At 37.1% G+C, this 23621-nt stretch overlaps 1 protein-coding gene and 1 pseudogene across 3 annotated transcripts; one reads left to right on the plus strand and one right to left on the minus strand.

Moving 5' to 3' along the window:
* Window positions 1-14379, minus strand: part of LOC114371410 — a 59188-nt pseudogene extending 44809 nt beyond the window's left edge.
* Window positions 14380-14539: 160 nt separating this feature from the next.
* On the plus strand, window positions 14540-23022 carry LOC114372485 (F-box protein SKIP23-like). 3 transcript variants are annotated; one of them, XR_003658215.1, is made up of 4 exons: window positions 14540-15724; window positions 19663-19806; window positions 19920-19997; window positions 22594-23022. XR_003658215.1 is itself a non-coding variant. In XM_028330059.1 (2 exons), the coding sequence occupies exon 1, from the start codon at window positions 14557-14559 to the stop codon at window positions 15709-15711; it is 1155 nt and encodes a 384-aa protein (XP_028185860.1). In that variant the 5' UTR covers window positions 14540-14556; the 3' UTR covers window positions 15712-15724; window positions 22594-23022. The 3 variants fall into 3 exon arrangements, 1 of the variants encoding a protein (XP_028185860.1); XR_003658216.1 differs by lacking the exon at window positions 19920-19997; XM_028330059.1 differs by lacking the exons at window positions 19663-19806; window positions 19920-19997.
* The last annotated feature ends 599 nt before the right edge of the window (window positions 23023-23621 follow it).

Below are 23621 nucleotides of genomic sequence, written 5' to 3' on the forward strand. Positions count from 1 at the left end.
GGATCGACACAATGTTGGCCACCCATTCGGGGTATCAAGCCACCGCCAAGAAATCGACGTCGAACTGCTTTTTCACCTCCTCCTTGATCTTCAATGACATCTCGAGTTTCATTCTCCTTAGCTTTTGCTTCACCTCCTCCTTGTTGTTCTGCCTCTATTAAAAACAATTGATAGATATATATACAAGGTCATCCAACCACCTAACTAAGATTTCTCTTATAGCTTTTCCTGACATATCTGATACAACTATCTATCCTAAAAATAAGTGATCCCAATAATCAAGAGATCAAGATACAAAATAAAATTAAAATACAATAAGAATTAATACATACAATCAGAATTAATACAAATAGAATCAATTAAGATCAGCACAATCATGTAGCAATATTCTCAATACAATTAGGATTAGCACAATCATACAACAATATTTTCAATATTGTGCATTATATAATCATCCTTTTTCAGCCCCCTGGACTTTTTACAACTGCTAGGTGAATTGTATAGATCCAACTAAAAAGTTTAGTTTTAGAATTTTACATATCTACCATGAAGGCAATGCTTATGCTGACAAGCTTGCTTCTTCTGGTGCATAGAATGCGGGAAAAAAATAGTAATTGTCATGAATCTCTGACATAAGCTTTAACCAATTAACATTGTTTGAATGACAACTGTTGTAGTTGGACTGCAATCACATAGTTTGTCCACCATGGTATGATTTATGTTCCTATTGGTTATAGTTTTGGTATGCTTTATGTTCCTATTGGTTATAGCTTTGGTGCTAGAATGTTCAATTTGGAGTCCACAAGAGGAGGATCTCCATATGGTGCTGGAGTTTTTGCTGGAGATGGTACAAGACAAGCAAGTGAAATGGAGATGGAGCTTGCAGAGTATCATGGCAAGTATATATGAAATTAGCCCATAAAAGCTAGATTGGATTCTGTGATTAAAATTCCATTAAGCCCTCCTAGCTAGGTCAGCATTCTAGTCTGTCCCAAGTTGCTGACCTCTAAATCAAACTTCTTAATGCACTCAAACAAATCATTGGTGACCTCAAAATCAAACTCCAAGTAAGTGTTGTCATAAAAAAAACTCTAGATTTAAGAAGTGGGCAGCTGCATGCAATGGTCTATGAAACTGACAATTCCATCTTTTATCAATGATTGCAAACACATCTTTGTACTTGCTTTCATTTTTGTTGAAAGACTTGATAATTGTTTCTTTTGCCTTGTCCATTACTTCATAAATATAGCCCATGGCTAGTTTCCTTTCACCATCCACAAGATGAAGCACTTTCACAAGTGGAGCCATGACTTTAAGAGTGTAAACCACACTATTCCAAAAAAAGGCATGAGCACTACCTTTGCAGCTTCTTTTCCCTTAAGCTCCTTAGATAGCTTGTTCAAGGTCCATTCATCAGAAGTAAACATCTTTCTAATATTGGCTTTCTCTTTGTAGAGCCTTTCTAACGTTAGACAAGAAGTGGCAAATCTAGTAATAGCATGTCTCACCAATTCCCTCTTGTTTGTAAAATTTCTCAACAAACTTAAGGTACTAGAATAGGCATAGATAAACCCAACTAGATTAATTGCCCTTCTAATTGTCTTCCTTATCAAGGGAAGCTTCCCAATATCTTCAAGCATCAAATCAATACAATGAGCTGCACAAGGAGTCCAATAAATATGTTTCCTTTTCTCCTCCAACAACTTACCCGCTAAAACATGGTTGCTCCCATTATCGGTTACAACTTGAACAATATTCTTTTCTCCAACTTCCTCCATAGTGGCATCAAGCAACTCAAAAATCTTTTCACCTGTCTTTACAAAATCAGAGCCATCAACAGACTTCAAAAACATGGTACCAACTTGAGAGTTAATAAAAAAATTAATCATGCATCTTTGTTTTCGATCAGTCCATGCATCAGACATAATAGTACAACCATACTTGACCCATTGCTCCCTGTGGCCTTTCATCAAATTTTCAGTATATTCAACTTCCTTCTTCAGGAGTGGAACTCTGATGTCATGATAGCTAGGAATGAGCAAATGTGGCTCATATTGACCAATGGCTGCAACCATATTCTCAAAGCTTTTCAATTTAGTGAGGTTGAATGACAAACCGCTTGGTACCAAAAGCAAGAAATATGTTGATGCACCTTCAATACTTCATTCTTATCCATAGACTCTCTTATCTTCATTTGCCTCAACATCTCCTTTTTTCTCCGATTGATTGTATTTTCTGAATTCTTACAAAATTTGTCCATTGGTCCTTTTTTAGTCCCACACTTTGTCTTTGCACTTGCAGTAGCATTACAAGAGTTCGCAAACTCATCATCTTCACTTCCATCACATCCAATTGGTTCACCAAATTCAAAATCTCTTATATTTGCCATATTACCACTGCAGAAGTACTGTAAGTGGTCCCACTTTTTTTGGTAGTCATATATTCCTTCAACTCTTCGACTACATTTGGTGGAGTTTTCTTGCAAGCTGCAATGTTACCCGACTTCCCAATCAGGTGTTGTTTGGCTCTAGTTATTCCTCCCTTTGTGATTTTTCCACAGAAATTACAAACAATTGTGTTTGTTTCTCCTTCCACCAGTGGATGACAATATTTCCAGCTTGGGTCTGTCTTATTTTTCCTCGTTGCACTTGCAGTAGCAGCATCGGATGATGGTTCGGCCAAATAAAAGAGGACTAAACAGAAAAAAAAAATTGTGGTGTCAAATAGAAAAAAAAATAAAAATGGGACTATCAAAAGTAAAAAGAGAATGTCAAATAGCAAAAGGAAAAAGAAAAGTTGCAACCAAACAGCAAAAACAAAATTAAAGCTAGCGCGCACCACTTCATAAACGTCGTGATGCTCACTGCCTTCTTGCGGGTCGTTGCCGGTGCTCGTCACCGCCGTGGGGTCATCGATGTTGGCTGGGTTCTGCGTGCAGCGGGTCACGGCTGGGTGCGGGTTGTCACGACTAGGTGTAGGGGTTGCGCTTTTAGTTGGAGGAGGGTTGCATTCTGTGTTGGATCGAGTGGCCTCAGAATAATTAAGAAGGGGGGGGTTGAATTAATTATTCCTAAACCTTTACTAATTAAAAAATTACTCTTCTAAGGATTTTACTAAATTGTTAAGAGAATGAGGAGTAGAAGAGAAACTTAACAGAAAGTAAAAGCGGAAATTAAATGCACAACGGAAAGTAAAAGAGTAGGGAAGAAGGAGACAAACACACAAGAGTTTTTATACTGGTTTGGCAACAACCCGTGCCTACATCCAGTCCCCAAGCGATCTGCGGTCCTTGAGATTTCTTTCAACATTGTAAAAATCCTTTTACAAGCAAAGATCCACAAGGGATGTACCCTCCCTTGTTCTCTTTGAACCTAGTGGATGTACCCTCCACTAGAACTGATCCACAAGAGATGTACCCTCTCTTGTTCTCAGTCAACAACCCAAGTAGATGTACCCTCTACTTGTACCACAAAGGATGTACCCTCCAATGTGTTAAGACAAAAGAATTCTCAAGCGGTTAGTCCTTTGAACACTTTTGTATTAGGAAAAGGGAAGGATCAAAAGAATTCTCAGACTGTGTCGTTTTGAATTCTTTGACAAGGGAGAAGGGAGACACAAAAGAATTCAGGCGGTTAGTCCTTCGTTCTTTTGGAAAAAGGAGAAGAAAGACACAAAAAGAATTCAGGCAGTTAGTCCTTGGCAAATTCTTTTTGGCAAAGGGAGAAGAGATGAAAAGAATGAATAACACAAGTTTTCAAGGTTTAGAAAAACCAGAAAACTTTGGAAAACTTTTGGTAAAAGGAAGAAGAAGAAGAAGAAGAAGAAGTTCAAAGAGACTCAGAAATCAATGTGAAAAACTTGTTTGTGTAAAGAATGAATTGGAAAACATTGATTGATAGAATGAATGAATGAATATGCAAAACAAAGCCTTGCTTTTATAGACTCTTCATGTCTGGTCAAGAAGACCATTTAGAAGAGTTATAACTTTTAGAAAAACATAAAACCAATTTGAAAAAGTCAAAAACCATTTGAAGAGTTACATCTTTTGATTTACTCAGAAACAATCACTGGTAATCGATTACCAAATAAGTGTAATCGATTACACAAAGCTTTTATGTGAAAGGATGTGACTCTTCACATTTGAATTTGAATTTCAACGTTCAAAGGCACTGGTAATCGATTACCAAAACATTGTAATCGATTACAGCTTTTTGAAATTAATTGGAACGTTGTAAATTCAATTTGAAAACTTTTTCAAAACAATTTTGCTATTGGTAATCGATTACAACAATCTGGTAATCGATTAGCAGAGAGTAAAAACTCTTTGGTAAACATGTTTTGAGAAAAATCATGTGCTATTCAATTTTTGAGAAAAACTTTTCATACTTATCTTGATTGAGCCTTCTCTTGATTCTTGAATCTTGAGTCTTGAATCTTGATCTTGATTCTTGAGATCTTGAACCTTGAATCTTGATTCTTGACTCTAAACTTTCTTCTTGAGTCTTGAATTCTTCTTGATTTACTTGAGTTATTCTTTGATTGATCTTTGATTCACTTGAGTTGTTCTTTGATTGATCTTTGAGCTTTTTGTCATCACCTTTGCCATCATCTTTTGTTATCATCATTGTTATCATCAAAACACCTTTGATTCACCATGAAGCTTTGCTTCTACATTCTGAATTCTGATTCAACCTGCGTGGGAGGGGACGACTGCGCTTTTGATTAACTTACCGAGTAGGGTTGGCTCGGGTCAGCCCAACTCCTACCGCGGAAAAAAAACAAAAAAAAAATGTTATTTCTGCCATGCCGCCATTACCGCCATGACCGCCATGGCTATGGCCGCCGCCATGGCACCGTCATTCGCAACCCGTCACACCACCGCTATTTGGTGGCGTTTTTTCAAAAAACCGCCATGCCTTTCCGCTATGGCACCGCTATGACCGCCATTTGACAACACTGATATAAAGGTGCACTTTTGGAGTCTAAATATCCTTTGAATTCCAGATGAATACTTCTTTGTAGGATATGAATGAAATTTAATGAGGATTCAACTCACACTAACATACATATCACGAGTATCCTGCAATTCTACGTTATATTATATACCACTGTACACTTTTATGAGTCTCTTGGTAGAACCCGCAGGGATTCTATCGTGCTGCTGGTGCTTCTAGAGACCAACAAATCAACAATATTTCAAATACCCAAACTATTCTTATCATTCAGTAATGCAATTCCTCTCTTTTTATATAAGAGGCAACCTAAAACATGGAAACTAAATCTTATCTAAAATAAGGAAATAAGGTAAGAAGAATAAATCAAGTAATTAATCCTATTTAATATAAGGAAATCCTAAAACATATTATCTAATTGTATCAAAATAACAATTCCTTTCAGATTCTCCCTAATTATTAGTTATTTTGTCTACTCATTTCCAGTTTTTCCCTTCTTGAATGTATAACATACAGTAGGTCTAACGTCTCTTTAGTAAAGTTTTTTTATTCCATTTTATCTTTCATTTTAGAAATTGCATGAATCAATTGTCCTACCAACACTTGTTATGGAATATAAAAAAATGAAATATTGCATTAAAACATTCAAAACTTAAAACACTTAACTTTTAATTTAATACTTTCTAATTTTGAGTCCTAAATAAATACTCATTAGAATTTGCATTTTCTTTCCTAACTTTACCCTAGGTATTAATGAATGAAAGAGAAAATATATGTAGAGTGATAGTAATATTTGTGATAGGATATTGAATGATGAGCCTAAGTTAGATGATGAGGCTGATTAGGTCTACAATCAATTGTTGGATCCAAGCCCAAAGAAGCCTAAGGTCTAGAAAGTTTATGAGCACTGCTAGGTGCACCCAGCAGTTTTGTTGGTGCACCCAACAATTATTGGGAAAAGTCCTTTAAGTCCTTGAGTATTTTTTTTAAAAAAAAACAACTCTCTCGCCTCTCTCTCTCCTACGCCGCGATTTAGCTTCTTCTTCCTCGGAGTTATGCTTCTTCTTCTACGCCGCGATTCCATCTTCTTCATTCTTCTTCTTTTTCTTCTCCTCCCAAGTGAACCTCCCCAGCCGCCATTGTTGCCGTGATTAGAAGGAAGGTGTGGGTCTGCTTCTTCTTCGCGTTTCTGCTTCTTCTTTACATTTTTGCTTCTTCTTCGAGGTACGTTTCTTCTTCACGTTTTGTTTTTTCCACCATTGTTGCAGGCGATGGCGAAAACCGCTATCGGGAAGTTGCTGGGCTATTTACGGATCACCTGATCCATAAGCATCTTCCGGATCAAGTTGATCTGGAAGAGGCTTACAGATCAAGTGATCCGTAAACTGTTTGTTAGTAGTTTACGGATCACTTGATCCGTAAAAGTCACAGTTTCATTTTAATTGAAAAAATGCCAAATATTTGATACATTGTGAGCTTTTTTTCAAATTAGGGTATTTTAATTTAGACTGTACAATCATTGCCTGCAAATCAATGCTTCCCCTTTAATTAGGTTTCCTTGCCTTATTTTGTTTTTGGTTGTTTCAATATTGTTGAACTTGAACATTGTAATTTGCATCTAAAATATATCTTCATGACTAATTACTGACTCTTGGACACATTAGAAAAAAATCTTGTCCCGGTTAGCACCTAATATCCCTTTTTCGTAGACATACATATTAGTTAGGCTTGTTATATAAAGTATATGATAAATAGAATAAAACACACATCAATGGTTACATTTATGGGTCTATTTAGATAAAATTTTCTATATATATAGATATATCCTCTTTTAGGGAATTATCCAAATAATATATATTGATTAGCATTTTTTTTATCAGCAAAATAGGATATATATATATATATATATATATATATATATATATAAAAGAGTACCAGAGGTACTATAATTACAAGGTGTTATAAAAATCCTAGTGGATCCACATGTGATGCTACTTTTGGACTGATGTGATCCACCCTACAAAAAAGAATACATCAACAATACCCCTTGGCTTGTGAGCCCTCCTAAATTAATGCCCCACAGCTAATAAGCCCTCCTAATCTGCTGAAAAACATATTGTTAGGTTGGTAGACCAATAGTTAAAGTGCATATTAAAGTCTTTCTCCGATGCTCGAAGCCAAGACCATAGCAAAAATAGTGCATCATCCATCAGCTTAGTAGCGTTGAATGATTAGCATGAATTAACAATACATCAACAAAGAATACATCAACAATACCCCTTGGCTTAGTAGCTACTTTCGAACTGATGTGATCCACCCTACAAAAAAGAATACATCAACAATACCCCTTGGCTTGTGAGCCCTCCTAAATTAATGCCCCACAACTAATGAGCCCTCCTAATCTGCTGAAAAACATATTGTTAGGTTGGTAGACCAATAGTTAAAGTGCATATTAAAGTCTTTCTCCGATGCTCGAAGCCAAGACCATAGCAAAAATAGTGCATCATCCATCAACTTAGTAGCGTTGAATGATTAGCATGAATTACTTCATTTAAAAAATTCCAAGAGATACCTAGTGCTTGTATTAAATTATCCAAATATTCCAAACCATATATTTCTAGTAAAACTAGTCTCATTATTACAAAGATAAAAATCACAACTAGAGTAAGCACGGGCACAAAGATGCCACCCCCACCAACACCTTCCACAGTCCTAAATGCTGATTCCTAGGAATCCAATCATATATTTTTGGTAAGTCTTAGACTCGTAGGTAGCATTTGGAAAACATATTAGAACAGAAGTTACAAAATGGAACATAACCAATGGGTTCTATTCTAGCTTTGGTGAATTATAAAAATAGAACAAAATACAATATTGTGTTGAGAAATGGTATATTTTGGTTCTATAAAAAAGGGTGGAACCAAAGATAAAAATAAAATAAAATAGAATATTCTATTTCGTTTATCCACACACATCAAACACTATCTTAGCATTAATTCCTAATTAAAGGTTTCCAATGTCAATCAAAGATCATAATTATGCCTCACCAGAAACAACTAATCTGCACCAAGATACCAAGTTATATTTCCTTTTCCCCAATTTTTAATTCCTTCATGAATCAAATTCGACTGTAACTTTAGACCAGAAACATGATTTCCCAAGAGAATCAACAATTTCGCCTCATTTTTCCTCTTCCAAAAATGTTTACAAGTGAAACTACTTCTATATTTAAAAGATTTAGCTCTTTTAAAGTGATGAAGGTGCCATTTAGAGAATAAAGTATACTTATAACCTTTGATTAAAAAACGAATAGTTAAGATTTTAACAAATAACGTTATAGATGGGCATGTTTTTATCACGATTTGAACCATTTATTTTTAATTAACAGTTATAAACTTATAATTACACTTCATCCACTCTAGTGCATCTTCTTACTTTACAAGAGCCAAATTCATATTTAAATACCCCTCTCAATTTAGAGTGTACAGTTTGAAATTGCCTCATCCCCCAATTTACATGTCTGATTAGTTGAATGTACCCCTACCTCTCTCCCCCACCCTCTTAACATGAACCAATGTCCATAAACAAACTAATAGTTATACTTGCTCTCTCTCTCTCTCTCTCTCTCTCCACACCAAATTGTACTAGCTTTCCCTAAACAAACTAATAGAAGTTTACCAATGCACCCCTGTTTCTATCCCAATATTGGTCAAATTTTGAATTAATAGAAAATATCCACTCTACCCACAGAGACCTTGCAAAAGTCAATGCAATAATTAGCTATTATGATAACACCATGAAAGAGAAGGCTTGTACATTATTAGTCCCAACCTGGAATAATAGGTGCATCACACATTTAAGACAAAACAACACCTTCCTGAATCAAGGTCAATACCACTAAGCATTTGAGATGTTGTTGACCATTGTTTCTCAGATTCATAAAGCTCAGCAAGTTTCTCTCTAATAAGTAAAACATATGATAAAACAACAAGTGGTCATTAGAGTAATTGAATTGAGTCAACCAAATGCTTGAACAAGCATTGGGTGATGGTGCTTTGCTGTCCCAAATCAGTGTCACTTATAAGCAATGCATATATCTTAATTTCAAAGTTCGAATATCCTTTTTCTACCAAGTAGTGCCTGAAAAAACATAATGCCTATATGCGTTAGACGCATGAAATTTGAGAAAATGAAATGAGTGATGCATTTTGCGGTACTCATTTGCAGATCATGGTTAGGACCAGAGGATTAGGTCATGCCTTAGGTCAAGTTACTGGCAGAGGTGTGGGCAGAGGAGATCGTGATGATTCCGATGATGCTCCGCAGCGTCGACGGCCTATTGCATCCGCACGGAGGCAACGAGTCATAGTGACTGCGGCGCACGATGAGCCAGTGGTCCCTGCGCCAGATGTTCAGGATGGCCCGATGGAGGCACTAGCTGCTGTAAAGGACATTGTGGCAGACATTCCTACGGACACAGGCACAGAGGCTGCTGAGGATGAGCATGAGGGATTTCCGAGTGGTCCGAGCGACCCATCCGTGTTGACCCAGTATGCGGATCACGTTGCTTGCAGCGTATGGACGAGAGAGGTATTTATAATATTTATTTTTAGTTACTTGTAAATTATACTTTATGATTGAAATTAGTTTTCCTTTAAATGATGATTTTAACGAATTTTGTGTTCTTTTATACTTCAATTCAGGAGCGTCCTGAATTGAAGCTATCCTCTCATGGGAGGAAGGTCCATAGTTTAGGCAGACCTGTCCCTGCCATTGAGGGACTTGTTGCTGGTACAGGACTAAGTCCTTTGATCGCGTGTTCGGTAGACACCGGCGATCGGGGACTTGTGTCCGTGTTTGTGGAGCGGTGGCACCGAGAGATGTCTAGTTTCCATTTTCTGGTGGGAGAGCTCACCATCACGCTGGATGACGTCTCCTCGCTTCTCCATCTTCCCGTGATTGGCGACTTACACGCTTTTGAGCCCTTGCACGTGGATAATGCGGTTCAGATGTTAGTGGACTTATTGATGGCCTTTGCAGAGTCTGCTAGGGCTGAGACAGCCCAGTGTCGTGGACCGTACGTACGCTTGCAATGGGTACGTGATATATATGAGCGCCGATGCCAGGCAGGTCATTGGACAGCTGCAGCTCGCGCATATCTTCTTCATCTTTTGGGTTGCACTCTGTTTGCTAACAAGAGTGCAACCAATGTCCATGTTGTCTACTTGGAGGCCCTTCGTGACCTCAGTATGGCAGAGAGGTACGCCTGGGGAGTGGCTGCTTTGGTGCATATATACGACTAGCTGAACGATGCATCTATGAGCCATAACCGACTGCTTGGCGGTTACATCACACTACTATTGGTAACAAATATGTTTTTCATTCGTTCAGCCTCAACAATGTTCAACTTTAAATTTTGTTACACTTTCATTTTTAATGTTTATAATTTTGATGTTACATCTGTAGTGCTGAATTTACGAACACTTTCCGTCAGTCGCGGACTCCACTGCTGATCAGGAGTACAACGAGGATTCTTCGCGTGCGTGTAGGTGGATTGCGACCAAGAAGACCGTGAAGAGAATTCGTATGCCGGCATACAGGGAGCGCCTGGACCGACTCCGGATTCTGGATGTCTGTTGGATCCCGTATAGGGAGCACCGATCGGTCCGAGACTTCCACGTCAGATCATGCTATTCCAGTCTCTTGCACTGGGGGCCTATTGCTGTTTATTACCGACCGGAGAGGGTCATGCGGCAGTTTGGATACATGCAGACCATTCCTGCTCCTCCTGTCGATTCATGGGTCTCGTATGATGATATACACGACAGGTGGATGCACTACGAGGATCATATCATTTCAGCAGGTGAGGTGTGCGTGGTGCCAGGCCAGTGTTCTAGTGACTACATGGACTGGTTCTTTCGCATCTCGCATCCTTTCATGACACCAGGTCACACATTAGATCCTTTGCCTCATGGTCACGCCCCGCAGCCCCGAGTCGTCCCTCATGCCCCGCAGACGGATATCCCTCACGTGCCGGAGTCAGGAGCATCGTCGACATCTGCGGAGGAGCCTAGACATACAGTGGTAAGTAATACTACTAATTTACGTCATTTACCTCAATATTTGCATAATAATTTATGTAATCAGTTTGTTTTGTATGTAACAGGAAGTTTGTGATGACATTGCTGAGAGGTTGGAGCGCCATCTGAGTCAAGGGGTGGTCACGTCAGGCTCATCGACACATGAGGTGATCGAAGAATGCCTCAGGTTGGCCAGGAGTGTGACACAGGACCATCTAGTATATGTTAGGTCTAGACGCAGGCGGCGCACGAATCAGGCGTAGTTTATGTACATATTTTATATTGATATTCCATGTATATACAAATATTGTACATAAACCCATTTCATGAGTATTGTTGGTTTTATTTATTTTCATTAGTAATGTTAGTTTTATTTATTTCCATTGATTGTGTATTCCATTTGTGTCTATATACACGCGTGTTATTAAAATGGTCTAGTTAACTTAGTTATAGTATATGTAAATTATTATAAATGGCCTAGTTAACTTAGTTTACCAACTAATAAAAAATAATTTGAAATATAACTTTAAATATAATTGAAATAAAGAAATTGAAAAGGGTGTAGAAAAAAATAAATTAAACAAAAAATGGACATCATGAGTAGAGGTCATACAAAAAAATAAACTAATATTTTCATAGAAAAAAAATTAAACAAAAAATGGACATCATTCGTTTCTAAGATCCTTATTTTATATAACGTACTAATATTTTTAAATTCTCTTATAATTACTATTTTCCCACTTATACTAATGATCATGTAAAAAAATGTATTATAAAGTAGTTAGTATTTTAATTTTTAATACAATACTAATTATTTTTTTTATATTCTTTATAATATTAATGATATGATTAATTATAAAAATAAAAAATAAATTAATGATGATAATATTAATTTTATAAAATTATTATTATCTTTTATGTATTTATTAATTTTTATTAATATGTATAAAATAACCTCAAACAATAATTATAATGAGACTGAGTAAGTATTTTAATATCATCTTCTAAACAAATTTATTCTAAAAAAATATATTAAAAAATTAATTATTTATAATAAATCAATATTTATAAATATATTATAATTAATAAAATAAATAAATATATTTAATTATATTATAATTAATGAAATAAATATCTTTATAAATTATATTATGAAATAAATATTTTTAAATATGTTGTATATTTAATAAATTATTATTTTTCCTCTTACGGATCAACTTGATCCGTACGAGGAAAACCAAGCAAGGGCAATTTTGCCATTTTTTTAAAATACCAGCAATAATGCTAGGTGCACCTAGCAACACTCAAAGTTTATACTAGAAGGTGGAAGGTGAACCCGGGGCAGAGGTGGTTATGTATCAATCTGTTACGGGTCGGGTTACCGTGGGAGGAGAGGATAGTGTAGAGCCAGTTTTGATGAGCTGATATGCTCATTTTCTGGAATAATAAAGATAACATTCTCTAATGTTCCTAGTTTCTATCAATTTGAGTATTCTAACTAAGGACAATTCAGTCAAAGGATATCCAATGACTTTTGTTAATTTTAGTGCAAAAACCTTTAAACAATGACAGTGCATTGTAGGAATGTAATAGTGCTTTCGCAGTACGTAGTAGTTTGCAGCTACTATAATACTCATTCACAGATTGTTTCAGTCACACTTGTGGCAGCAAAATTGTGTCCATTCATGGACACTCACACTGTTGTTGCATCATGAAAGGTAATCCCAATTTCTACTTTCCGAACCATAATTTTTTGTCACTTACCAAACATCTTTGGCTTCAGAAAAACTGAAACTCTCCTCTCTTCATTTCCAACCATTATTCATATTTGAAGCAAGCCTCTACTCGTCTTGCCATCCTCACAAACTCAAGCCCAGTGATCATCAATTGTATTTATTTCTGACCATTCCTAGTGTTTTCCAGCACCCTTAATGGTTGCCAGTGTCCCCTTCTACTCCACCTCATCCATGCACCGTCTTCCCAATCTGCTGCTCAACCTCCTTTCATGCCCCTCCCTCACAGCTTACAGGTCTGTTCTTTTCTTTTTCTTTTCACCCTCTGCTCTGCTACTCAAGCCCCCAATGTTCTGTTTTTTTGTAGACTGTGACTTATTAATTCAGAATATGTCTCAAATTTTAGATAATCAATTATTTTTTAGCATAATTTGTATATAGTGTAAATAATTTATGTTAGATCTAATCTTCAGTATAGTAGTCATCCTGCTGTAATGTTTCTAGGGCCAACCACACTATGCAACTATCTAGGATGGCTTCTATGCCGTAAAAGGCAGATAATAAGAGAGCACAAAGAGTATGCTTGTATGTGGAAGCATAAGATGCAAATTTTAAACAAAAGGTTCATTATGTATTCATTCTGACTCAAAATAATGCATTGGTTGATCTTCCAAGTACAACATACTAACAAGCAACAACCAATTGTTGGTCTGAGCTAATGTACACTAACAATCTGCTTATTATCTTCACCAATATTATTACCATGATCAAGAATATCAAGTGGAACTGAAGAAAGATCTTCTTGGCTTCTACTACAAAATACAAATACTCTCTTGCCATTCTGGTGTCGTGAAGTATAGACATATAAGCGCACAGCAAGCTACCTCATACACTCTCTAAACATAAACAGATAACTAGCAGTGTGCCAACAGAGTTCAAACCACTAAGGACATAAAGACCATACGAATCAAATCACACCTAATTTTTTATGAATCATTAAAAAAAAGTGTACAAACAGCATAAAGTTCAAAATTATTCTAAAATCAGCACGTTACACCCACTGTCCACTACAATTGGCCAGAATCCTAAATTTTGAAGAATCATAAAATCATTGTACAAACAGAACCACCAACAAAAGTAACATAACATCATTCGCACCAAGTTTTTTTCTTCCTAAGCGAAATTCATCATCTAACATGAAACAGAGAATCTGGAATTAAGAAAAATCTACGCGCTGGATCTGAGAGAGATATGGACATACGCGAGAGCTCAAAAGTGATCGCAGATTTCGCCGAGGATCTGCTCCACCTGAGGGCTCATCTGCAAGCTGGTAGTGGCCATGGTTGCCACTTGCCGGCAAGAACCCTACTACCTCGTCGTGGATTTGGTTAAGCTCTCAGCAGAACGCTAACTGTGTAATGTCAAGGGGAAACCGATTGAGGGAAAGTGAGGGGAGCAATATATGCAGAGGGAGAGGGCGTTGAGAATATGCCAGATTTTGGATTGAACTGTTAACGCTGAGAGGGGGGAGGATGGAAGCAGAACAGAAAAGGAAAGTTTGAGGAGAAGACACACATGAAAATGAAATGAGACAATGGCTCTGATAATTTAAAAGAAAATAATTAATTGGGTGAAAATGCGGTAACAGTGTACGTAATTATAATTATAGTACGTGTTTCTTTCTAAAAAAAATCAATTTTAAATTTGAAGGATTAATAATAAAACGACTCAAATTTAAAAGAATAAAAACATATTTATTTAAGTTTGATTTGTGTTTGTTAAACGAAGCACATGTACCATTTCCATTTAACACTTTGGTGTAAAAACTTATTCATTCATTCATCAATGGCAGACTGGTCTGAACTCCCAAAGGACCTCCTACACAAAATATCACAACTCCTCCTCGAAAGCCCTCTCTACCTCCTCCGCTTCCGATCCGTCTGCTCCTCATGGCGTTCTTCCACTCCCCCCTCTCCCTTCAACCCCTCAATCTCCCTCACCAACACCTTCTCCCTCTCCCACCGCACCCTCCTCCTCCTCAACCCTAACCCTAACCCTAACCCTAACCCCCGCCCCTGGCTCGTCAAGCTCTCCCTCGACCCACACGCCAGCACCGCGCGTCTCTTCCACCCTCTCTCCCGCTTCCCCATGAAACTGCCCCGTTTCGCCCTCGACCTCTTCACCCTCCCCGCCCTCGACCTCGGCCGCGAGTTCCTCCTCACCAACACGCGCCACACCCGCGACTCCCTCTACATTGAAAAGCTCGTCTTCCTCCCTCTCACCCATCGAAAAGACCGTTTTGCCCTCCTCACGATCCACGTCTCCGGGAAACTCGCCCTCTTCCGCTCCGGCGACGACGGCTGGACCGTGATCCCCGACATGCCGACCCCCTACGACGACGTCTGCGTCTTTAAGGGCAACCTCTACGGCGCCGACAGTAACGGCCGCACCGTCAGGGTGCGGCCGGATGACGGTGGCCTCACCCTCGCCGCCGAGCCTGTCTTTGGTGGCGACAAGAAGTTCCTCGTGGAGTCCGAGGGCGCGCTGCTGCTCGTCGACATGTACCTCTCCTACTACTCCTGCACGCAGGGTTTGTTCCACGAGGATTTCGACGAGGAAGATGTGGCCGGGATGGGGTGGGAGAGGACGGTGAAGTTTGACGTGTTCAGGCTCGACGAGGAGGGGAAGAAGTGGGTGGAATTGACCGATTTGGGGGAGAGGGTGTTGTTCTTGGGGGATGATTGTGCTTTCTCGGCTTCTGCCAAGGATTTGAACCTTGGGAGAGGGAATTGCGTGGTTTTTAGAGATGATGGGTTGGGTTTTAATAGGGTTTTAAATGGAATGGGGGTTTTTTGTTTGGATGATGGTAAGATCTCGCCCTTGTCGGAGTGTGCCGGGTTTTCGGAGTTGTTCTGCCCGCCGCCGGATTGGGTCGGGTTGCAGTGACACATCACACATGGTATGTGAATGTGTGTATTTATCAATGTATGTATATATGTATGTTAATTTGGTCGGAAAATTTCAATTTTCAAGTGTTTCAATGCAGAGTTTTACCAAGAGTACCTATCTCTATTGATTGTGTGTGTGTGTGTGTGTGTGTGTTATCATAGGGCATCGTTTGTTGCTAGTTCTGTTGTTGGTCTACAAAGCTATATGCTTCTGTCCTGTATTTTTCAAACTAAGGTAACTGAGGTATTGCTTTGTTGTTAATTGAGACATTGGCTTAGGTTTGGTGTATATAAAGTAGGGATTGATTAGTGCATGGTATGTGTGTATGTATCATGTATGTATATATGTATGCTGGTTTGGGAGAAGGCTTTCGAGTGTTTCCATGGTGAATTGTGCTTATCAATGTCATCAATGGAAGAACATGGCAGAGGGCCAAAACTCCGCCATATCAACATGCTATTACACCTTATGGTGCCACCATGGCGGGCCTCCCTTAACAAATAGCTTATGTTGGTTGGCAAAAAATTCACCACACTATTCCACCATGGCTGCTATTTAACAACACTTGTGCTTGTGAATATCCATTTCAATTTCTTAGTGCAAGTTTTGGTTCAGTTGGGAGACCCCAATGTACATTCAAAAAGTAAAATTGAAAAAGCCTATTGTTTGGTTTTCAGTTAGGTTAGGTTTGATTGTAAATTAAGTTTCTAAATTTTTCCTTGAAACTCAGTTTGAAATAGAAGTATAGTGAGAGTTGCTTTTACAATCCCAGTTTGCAAAATGAAGCTCATTCAAACTTAAGTTTAGAAACTTTGATCCAAACATAGCCTTAGTGTGTGTTAATTTATTATAGGGCACCAAGTCATTGGTACGAGTAGTATTGGGCTCAATCTCCTTAAGCAAGGGGGAGGGTTCGAGCTTTGTAGATGGAAAAAACGTGGTTGGGAGGGTAGTCCCATTAAAGGTGGCCAGCCGGATTTTCTGGCAAAGATTAGTCATCAGCAAAGCTGGTAGATACTCTGTACCAATGTCGTGGATACCAATTTTTATTTATTTATAGGGCATCATATATTGCTAGCTCTGTTGTTTTCTTCTACAACACCATATTGTTTTATTGGTTATTTACACGTGCGTAGGTTTGGCGTATATAAAGAAGGGGTAGATAATGCAGTGTTAGATTAGGACTATGGGCGTATGATTTTTAGTGAGGAAGTATAGGTCTTTTGACATGGTTCTTTAATATTATAATTTATATAGATGCACTAGGTAATATTGCATAGCTGAAAAGTGGAGTAACATAGAAGACACTGTGCAATCAGCTTCAGCTTCATGTTGCTTTTTTCCAAAATGAGATACTGTTTGTTGATGTCAAATTAGAATTGGCTAAACGCTTTAACATGGTTATCACTTACCAGTAGTACATCTCATCACTGTTATTCATTGGGGCCATTGAGTGTTCATACATGGATTGTATTTCTCCAGATGACATAGATGTTTCTAAAGGACCTTTAGAAAAGTACATTATAAAGGATTTGCAAATATTATTACTGCTAAAAAGTGGAAGTAAACACTCTTAATTCGTGGATCTTCTTCTCCACAGTTTGTTTTCTCATTCTCTTTTGCAAATTTTTATTCTATTATTGATTTTAGTGATGCTGGAAATGTTGTGCATTTTCTATATTTTGTAAGGATAACTTCTATATGACATGGTGTATAATTTATGTATTTTGTTGGTAATTTTAAATAGAATGTCATATTCATTATATATAATAATGCATTTTATTGCTGCCTGGTTAGTGGTATGTTAACCCCTTGAAGTGGCAATCATATTATGCCATTGTTCATGTTGACACAAGTAGCTTACTAATTCAGAAATCAAACAAAAAATGCTCTCAAAAAACAAAGGGCCTCTAGTCAAGTTTAACTAATGTCCAATGGTCTTAAAATTCATAAAAGTAGAGAGCTTTCATGCATTCAGCACGTAGTGCTTGTCCAAGTTACAAATATATGCATACAAAAATGTCAAGACAGCAATTGCTTCAACCAATCTACTTAAATGCTCATCTACCCATCTTAAACACTAAGCCCTATACTTGTACTTCAGTCTTAAAGACTTTGGCTATTGCAGTAAGCATAAAAAATAAATATACAATCAGAACATAGCATAGGTATCAGACATAGGACATCATAAAATTTCAGTGGCATTAACAGTTCATTATTGTTTAGTTACATGGGTACAACTACAGACACGGGCTTTTTTAATTCAGTCTTGCCCCAAGTTGAACACTGTCTACCAAAAAGGTACTGGTTTGGTACAATTTGGGGAAACTATCCTAGAAATGGGCTGATTTTCTGCCTGCACTTTTTTTTAACAACAGAAATTGCCCTGGGTTGGGTGAGTATTTGAGTTTGAGTATAATCTAGGATTGGAATAGAATGAAATTGCTAAAAAAGGCTTATATGATCAACAATGCTGGATCAGATATTAAATCTGACTTTTATTATGATTATATCTCTAGTTTTATTTTTGGATGGACAAAATCAATATTATTAAAAGCAACCCAACCTTAGCCCAAGAGATGCCATTGGAAAACATGATACGGAAGTACAGCATGCTGGGAATGCTACTTAGCACAGCCCCTCCCTAATATGTACCCAAAAGAGCTCCCCAAAACAACCAAAATTAAATATCTCGCTGATTCTTCTACTACATATAAAATGCAGTGTAAAACCCACATAATTTAACTGCCCCACGCCTCCCATGAAGCCAGATCACAGAACCTGTCCAGTTGTAAAAAATCATTTATTTTCATGAGCAGATTTAAGATCTCGTACAGAACAGGCCAAATATACTTAACCTAACATTGATGAATGGCCATGGTTGAAAGTTTGAAACCTTCCACAGTTTGCTTGCTTTTAATTATAGAGACCACATCGAACCTGATATTGATAATAGTAAAGCTCCAAACAGTTGACTGCCATCTGTTGTGATTTACCTTTCATAAAACAAAGATTATATCCCCAGTAACCTAACCATAGTAAAGCAACATGCATGAATGCTCCAGTGTAAGGTGAATAAAAGCTACGATGCTTGGAAATGGTCGACAAATTTGCCTCACTTGTTTAAGTTATTTACATTTTGTTGAGATCAATCAGGCTTCTATTGCATATTGAATTATTGAACATCGTGAATTCCGACTCTCATATACTAACAAGGTTCAACATTCTAAACTTTTATCACTGCACCAGTGGAGGCAAGACATCTTGAAACTTCTTTCCATTTTGCAAATCATTCTCTTGAGATGTTGAGACCTGTCATTTCATCCTACTGGAAATTACTGTATAGCTATTTATGCATTTTTTTTCATATGCAAATAGTGAATTTTTAGAATTAATAATTCATTTGTGTACCTATTCTTCCTTTAAATGTAAAAGGAGTAGGAGGGAAGAGGAAAGGATACAAATGTTTTGAATGGCTATGTAATTCAGGACTTCATAACACATTGGTATTTATGAGTATCCCAGGGTGCACCCTTGAGCCCCTTCTCAAACAGCAGAATCCATATGCTGTCAAACGTCAATTTGCTCCCTTTTATTCCTCCATTCTGGTTTGGAGACAATGCAGTCCAATAAGGATGCCTGTTGACAAGAGTAAATGCTAAAAGTAGGAAAAAAACCAAGTTTTCCATCACCATTGGCATTGGTCTCAAGACTTGACTGTCCTAGTCCTAAAGCATGAATTTTGTTCAATGCACATCTTTGCAAGGAAATGTTTGATTTTATGCCCGTTGTATGTATCCTTCATTCCTTTAACTAAAGACCCCCATAACTCAAACACCTCATAATGAAACTTCTAAATTTGCTATGTTAGTTTGTCATTTGTGCTGTTAAACTGTTAAGAGCACATAATATATTCATATACTCAATCTTCCTATAAATTATGGGTAGGAAAAACATCTAAAACTATTGCAATGTTGCAACTGGGAAAAAGTCTAAAAATCGAAGATTTTCTCTTGTCGGAGTGCCCCGGGTTTTTCGAGTTGTTCTGCCCGCTTCTGGATTGGATCAGTTTGCATGGACACTTTACGCATGGTATGTGCATATGTATGTTAACTTGGTAGGAAAAAAAATCAATTTTCAAGTGTTTTAGTACTGAATTGTGCTAAGAGTACCTATCTCTATTGATTGAGTGTGTGTTCTTGTAGGGAACCGTTTATTACTAGTTCTGTCATGGTTCTACAAAGCCATCTGCTGTCTTTTTCTTTCAAACTATGGTAAATGAGGTATTACTTTGTTGTTAATTGACACACTTGCTTAAGTTTGGTGTAATATAAAGAAGGGTTTGATTAGTGCATGGTGTGTGTGTGTGTGTTAGGTAGACAGCTACCAAGTGTTTTCGTGGTGAATTGTGCAATGAATATCTATTTCCATTGCTTAGTGCATGTTTGGTTTTCAGTTATGAGGCCCCAACATATGTTCAAAAAGTAAAACTGCAAAAGCCTTTTATTTGATTTTTAGGTGGGTCTGATTGTAAACTGAGTTTTGCTTCAATTTTGCCTTGAAAACTCAGTTTGAAATTGAAATAAAGGGAGAGTTGCTTTTACAAACTCAGTTTGCAAAATGGAGTTCATTCAAACTTAAGTTTTGAAACTTTAATCTAAACATAGCCTTAGTGCATGTTACTTAATTTTATACAGGGCACCATATATTGCTAGTTCTGTTGTGTTTCTACGAAGCTATCTGTTGTCCTGTGTTTAAATGAGGTATTTGCTGTTAATTGACCCATCTGCTATGGTTTGGTGTATATAGAGAAGGGGTTGATAAGTGCACTGTTAGATTAGGACTATGAGTGTGTGATGTTTAGTGAGGAAGCATTGGTCTTTGACATGGTTCTTTAATTAGTAGACTGTCACTTGCAATCAGCTTCACATTGCTTTCTTTAACTATCTCATGGTGAATTGTGTTATGAATATCTATTTCCTTTGCTTAATGCATGTTTTGTATTTAGTTGCAAAAATTATTCTTGGACACACCTTGAGAAACATAGGAATAAAGGAGAGATAAGTGATTGAAATGATTAGTGATTTGATGTGACGAAGAGAGAGATAGAGATAAATGACAAGTGTTTATGGAGTGTTTGTAATTTGTGAGTATCCAAATATCGATACCCTTTCAGTTGGGAGGCCCCAATATATGTTCTAAAAGTAAAATTGAAAAAGCCTTTCTTTGGTTTTCAATAGATCCGATTGTAAATTGAGTTTTGCCTCAATTTTGTTTGGAATTCAGTTTGAAATAGAAGGGAGAGTTGCTTTTACAAACTCAGCTTGCAAAATGAAGTTCATTCAAACTTTTAGTTCACAAAATTTAGTGTTATTAATTTATTATAGGGCACCATATATTTCTAGTTCTGTTGTGTTTCTACATAGCCATTTGCTTTCCTGTGTTTTTTAAACTCAGTAAATGAGGTATTACTTCATTGTTAATTTGCATGTCTGTTTATGTTTGGTGTATGTAAAGGGGTTGATAAGTGCAGTATTAGATTAAGACTATGTGTGTGTGATGTTTAGTGAGAGGAAGCATAGGTCTTTCGACATGGTTCTTTTTTGTAAGAGTTCACTAGGTAATATTTCATAGCTGAAAAGTGGAGTAACATTGGGGAGCACTGTGCAATCAGCTTCATGTTGCCTTCTTCCAAAATGAGATACTGTTGGCTAACTGCTTTACCATGGTTTATGGTGTAAGGTTATCAATAGTACATCTCGTCGCTAGGGCCATTGAGTGTCTATACTTCCATGGTATTTTCCCTGCTGACTTAGATGTTTCTAAAGGACCTTTAGAAAAGTACATTATAAAAGGACTTGCACATTATTACTGCTAAAGAATGAAAGTAAACACTCTTAATTTGTGGATCTTCTTCTCCACACTTTGTTTACTCTATGCAAATTTTTATTCTATTTAGTGATTTTAGTGATGCTGAAAATATTGTGCATTTTCTCTAATATTGAAAGGCTATACTACATGGTGCATAATTTATGTATATTGTTGGTAATTTTAAAATTTAAATAGATTGTCATACTCATAATAATGCATATTCTTGAGGCCTGGTATGTTAACCCCTTGAAGTGGCAATCATTGTAAATTGTATACCATTCTTCATTTTTTTTTTGAACGGCCAAAATATCATATATTATATAAGGATAGTACCAGGGGTACTACAAAGATACAAATAAAAGCCATAGGCTGAGATTAGAAAATAAAGTCTACACAAACTTCTCCAACTAGAGACCGAACAAAAAACCACCCATCCTTCCCACACTAGGAGAAGGCAAAGGACATAGATGATGACCATTGATGAAACGGAATGGCAAAGTCCTTTTCCCACCCCCTCAACCAAGACCAGGTGAGAAAAATTACATCGTCCACCAACTTGGAAATATCAAACTGTTGATTTTTAAAAATCATAGCGTTCCTGTGGTTCCAGATAGAGGCTGTGGCCGCTACCCACCAGACCTTCCACTTTCTATTAATAGCTTGCGAAGCGGCCAAAGAGATGTGCTGAGTGAAGTGTATACCATTCTTCATTACTGTTTAGTTATGGGTACAAGTACAACTACAACTACCAGACTTTTTTATTCATTTTGTTTTCAATCTTGCTCCAAGTTTAAGGTACTGTTTTGGTACACATTGGGGAAATGGTCCTAGAATGGATTGACGTTCCACCTACACTTTTTTCTTATTTTTTATTTTTAAATAACTGAGAAATTGCCCTTGCCCTGGGTTAGGCAACTTCTGTAAATCGTTGTATAGTATTTGACTTTGAGAATAATCTAACATTGAAATAGGATGCTGTTGCTAAAATGACTTATATGATCATTGCAGGATCCATAATAAAACCCGACTTTTATGAAGACTATGTCTCCAGTAACCTAACCTGGGTAAAGCAACATGCATGCATGAGTACTCCTCCAGTGTAAATTGAATAAAGGCTAAGATGCTTGGAAGTGGTCGACTTACATTTTGTTGAGGTTAATAAGTGGCTTCTATTGCATATTCATTGATTGCAAAGATCGTAAATTCATTATCTCATGTACATAGAAGGTTCAACTGGTTAAAATTGCACATTGTCTTCAGCTGTTGAGACTCGTCAATTTCATCCTAACATTTGTTGTATAGTTTACTTATATTTTTTTTCTTTCTTTTCATATGCAAATAGTGAATGTTTAGTATTAATAATAAATTTGTATACATGTTCTTCCTATAAATGCCAAATGAGCGGGAGGCCAAGAGAAAGGGGGTCCAAATTCGGAATATTGAATGGCTAAGTAATTCGAACTTCATAACATGCTTTTGGCATTTATGAATGTCCTGGGGCTTACTCTAGAGCCCCTTTTCAAACAACACAATCCATATGCTGTCAATTTTATGCTGAAACTTTTGTTGCTTCATGGTTAGCGGAGACAATGCTATCCAGGGAGGAACCCTATCGAAAAGAGTAATAAAAAGGAAGACAAAAGTAAAACCCTAGTTCTTCATCACCCTTGGAAATTGTAATTAAAAGGAAGAAAAAAGTAAAACCCTAATTCTCCATCACCCTTGCATTAGTCTCGAATTGACTGTCCTACTTCTGATGTGTAAATTTCTTCAAAGCATATCTCTGCAAGCATGTTTGTTTCTTGTCCATTGTATGTATCCTTCACTCCTTTAACTAAAGCCCGCCTCAACTGAAACACCTCATAATGAAACTTCCAAATTTGCTATACTAGTTATTAGTTAGTCACTTGTGATGTTAAACTATTAAGAGCACATAATTTATTCAATAGATCTTTCATATAAATTATTAATTGGAAAAAATTCTAAAAAATTTGCAATTAAAAAAAGATCCAAATTAAACTCTTAAACAAACTTAA

Source organism: Glycine soja, chromosome 10 (assembly GCF_004193775.1).
Source record: "Glycine soja cultivar W05 chromosome 10, ASM419377v2, whole genome shotgun sequence".
Taxonomy (NCBI): Eukaryota; Viridiplantae; Streptophyta; class Magnoliopsida; order Fabales; family Fabaceae; genus Glycine; species Glycine soja.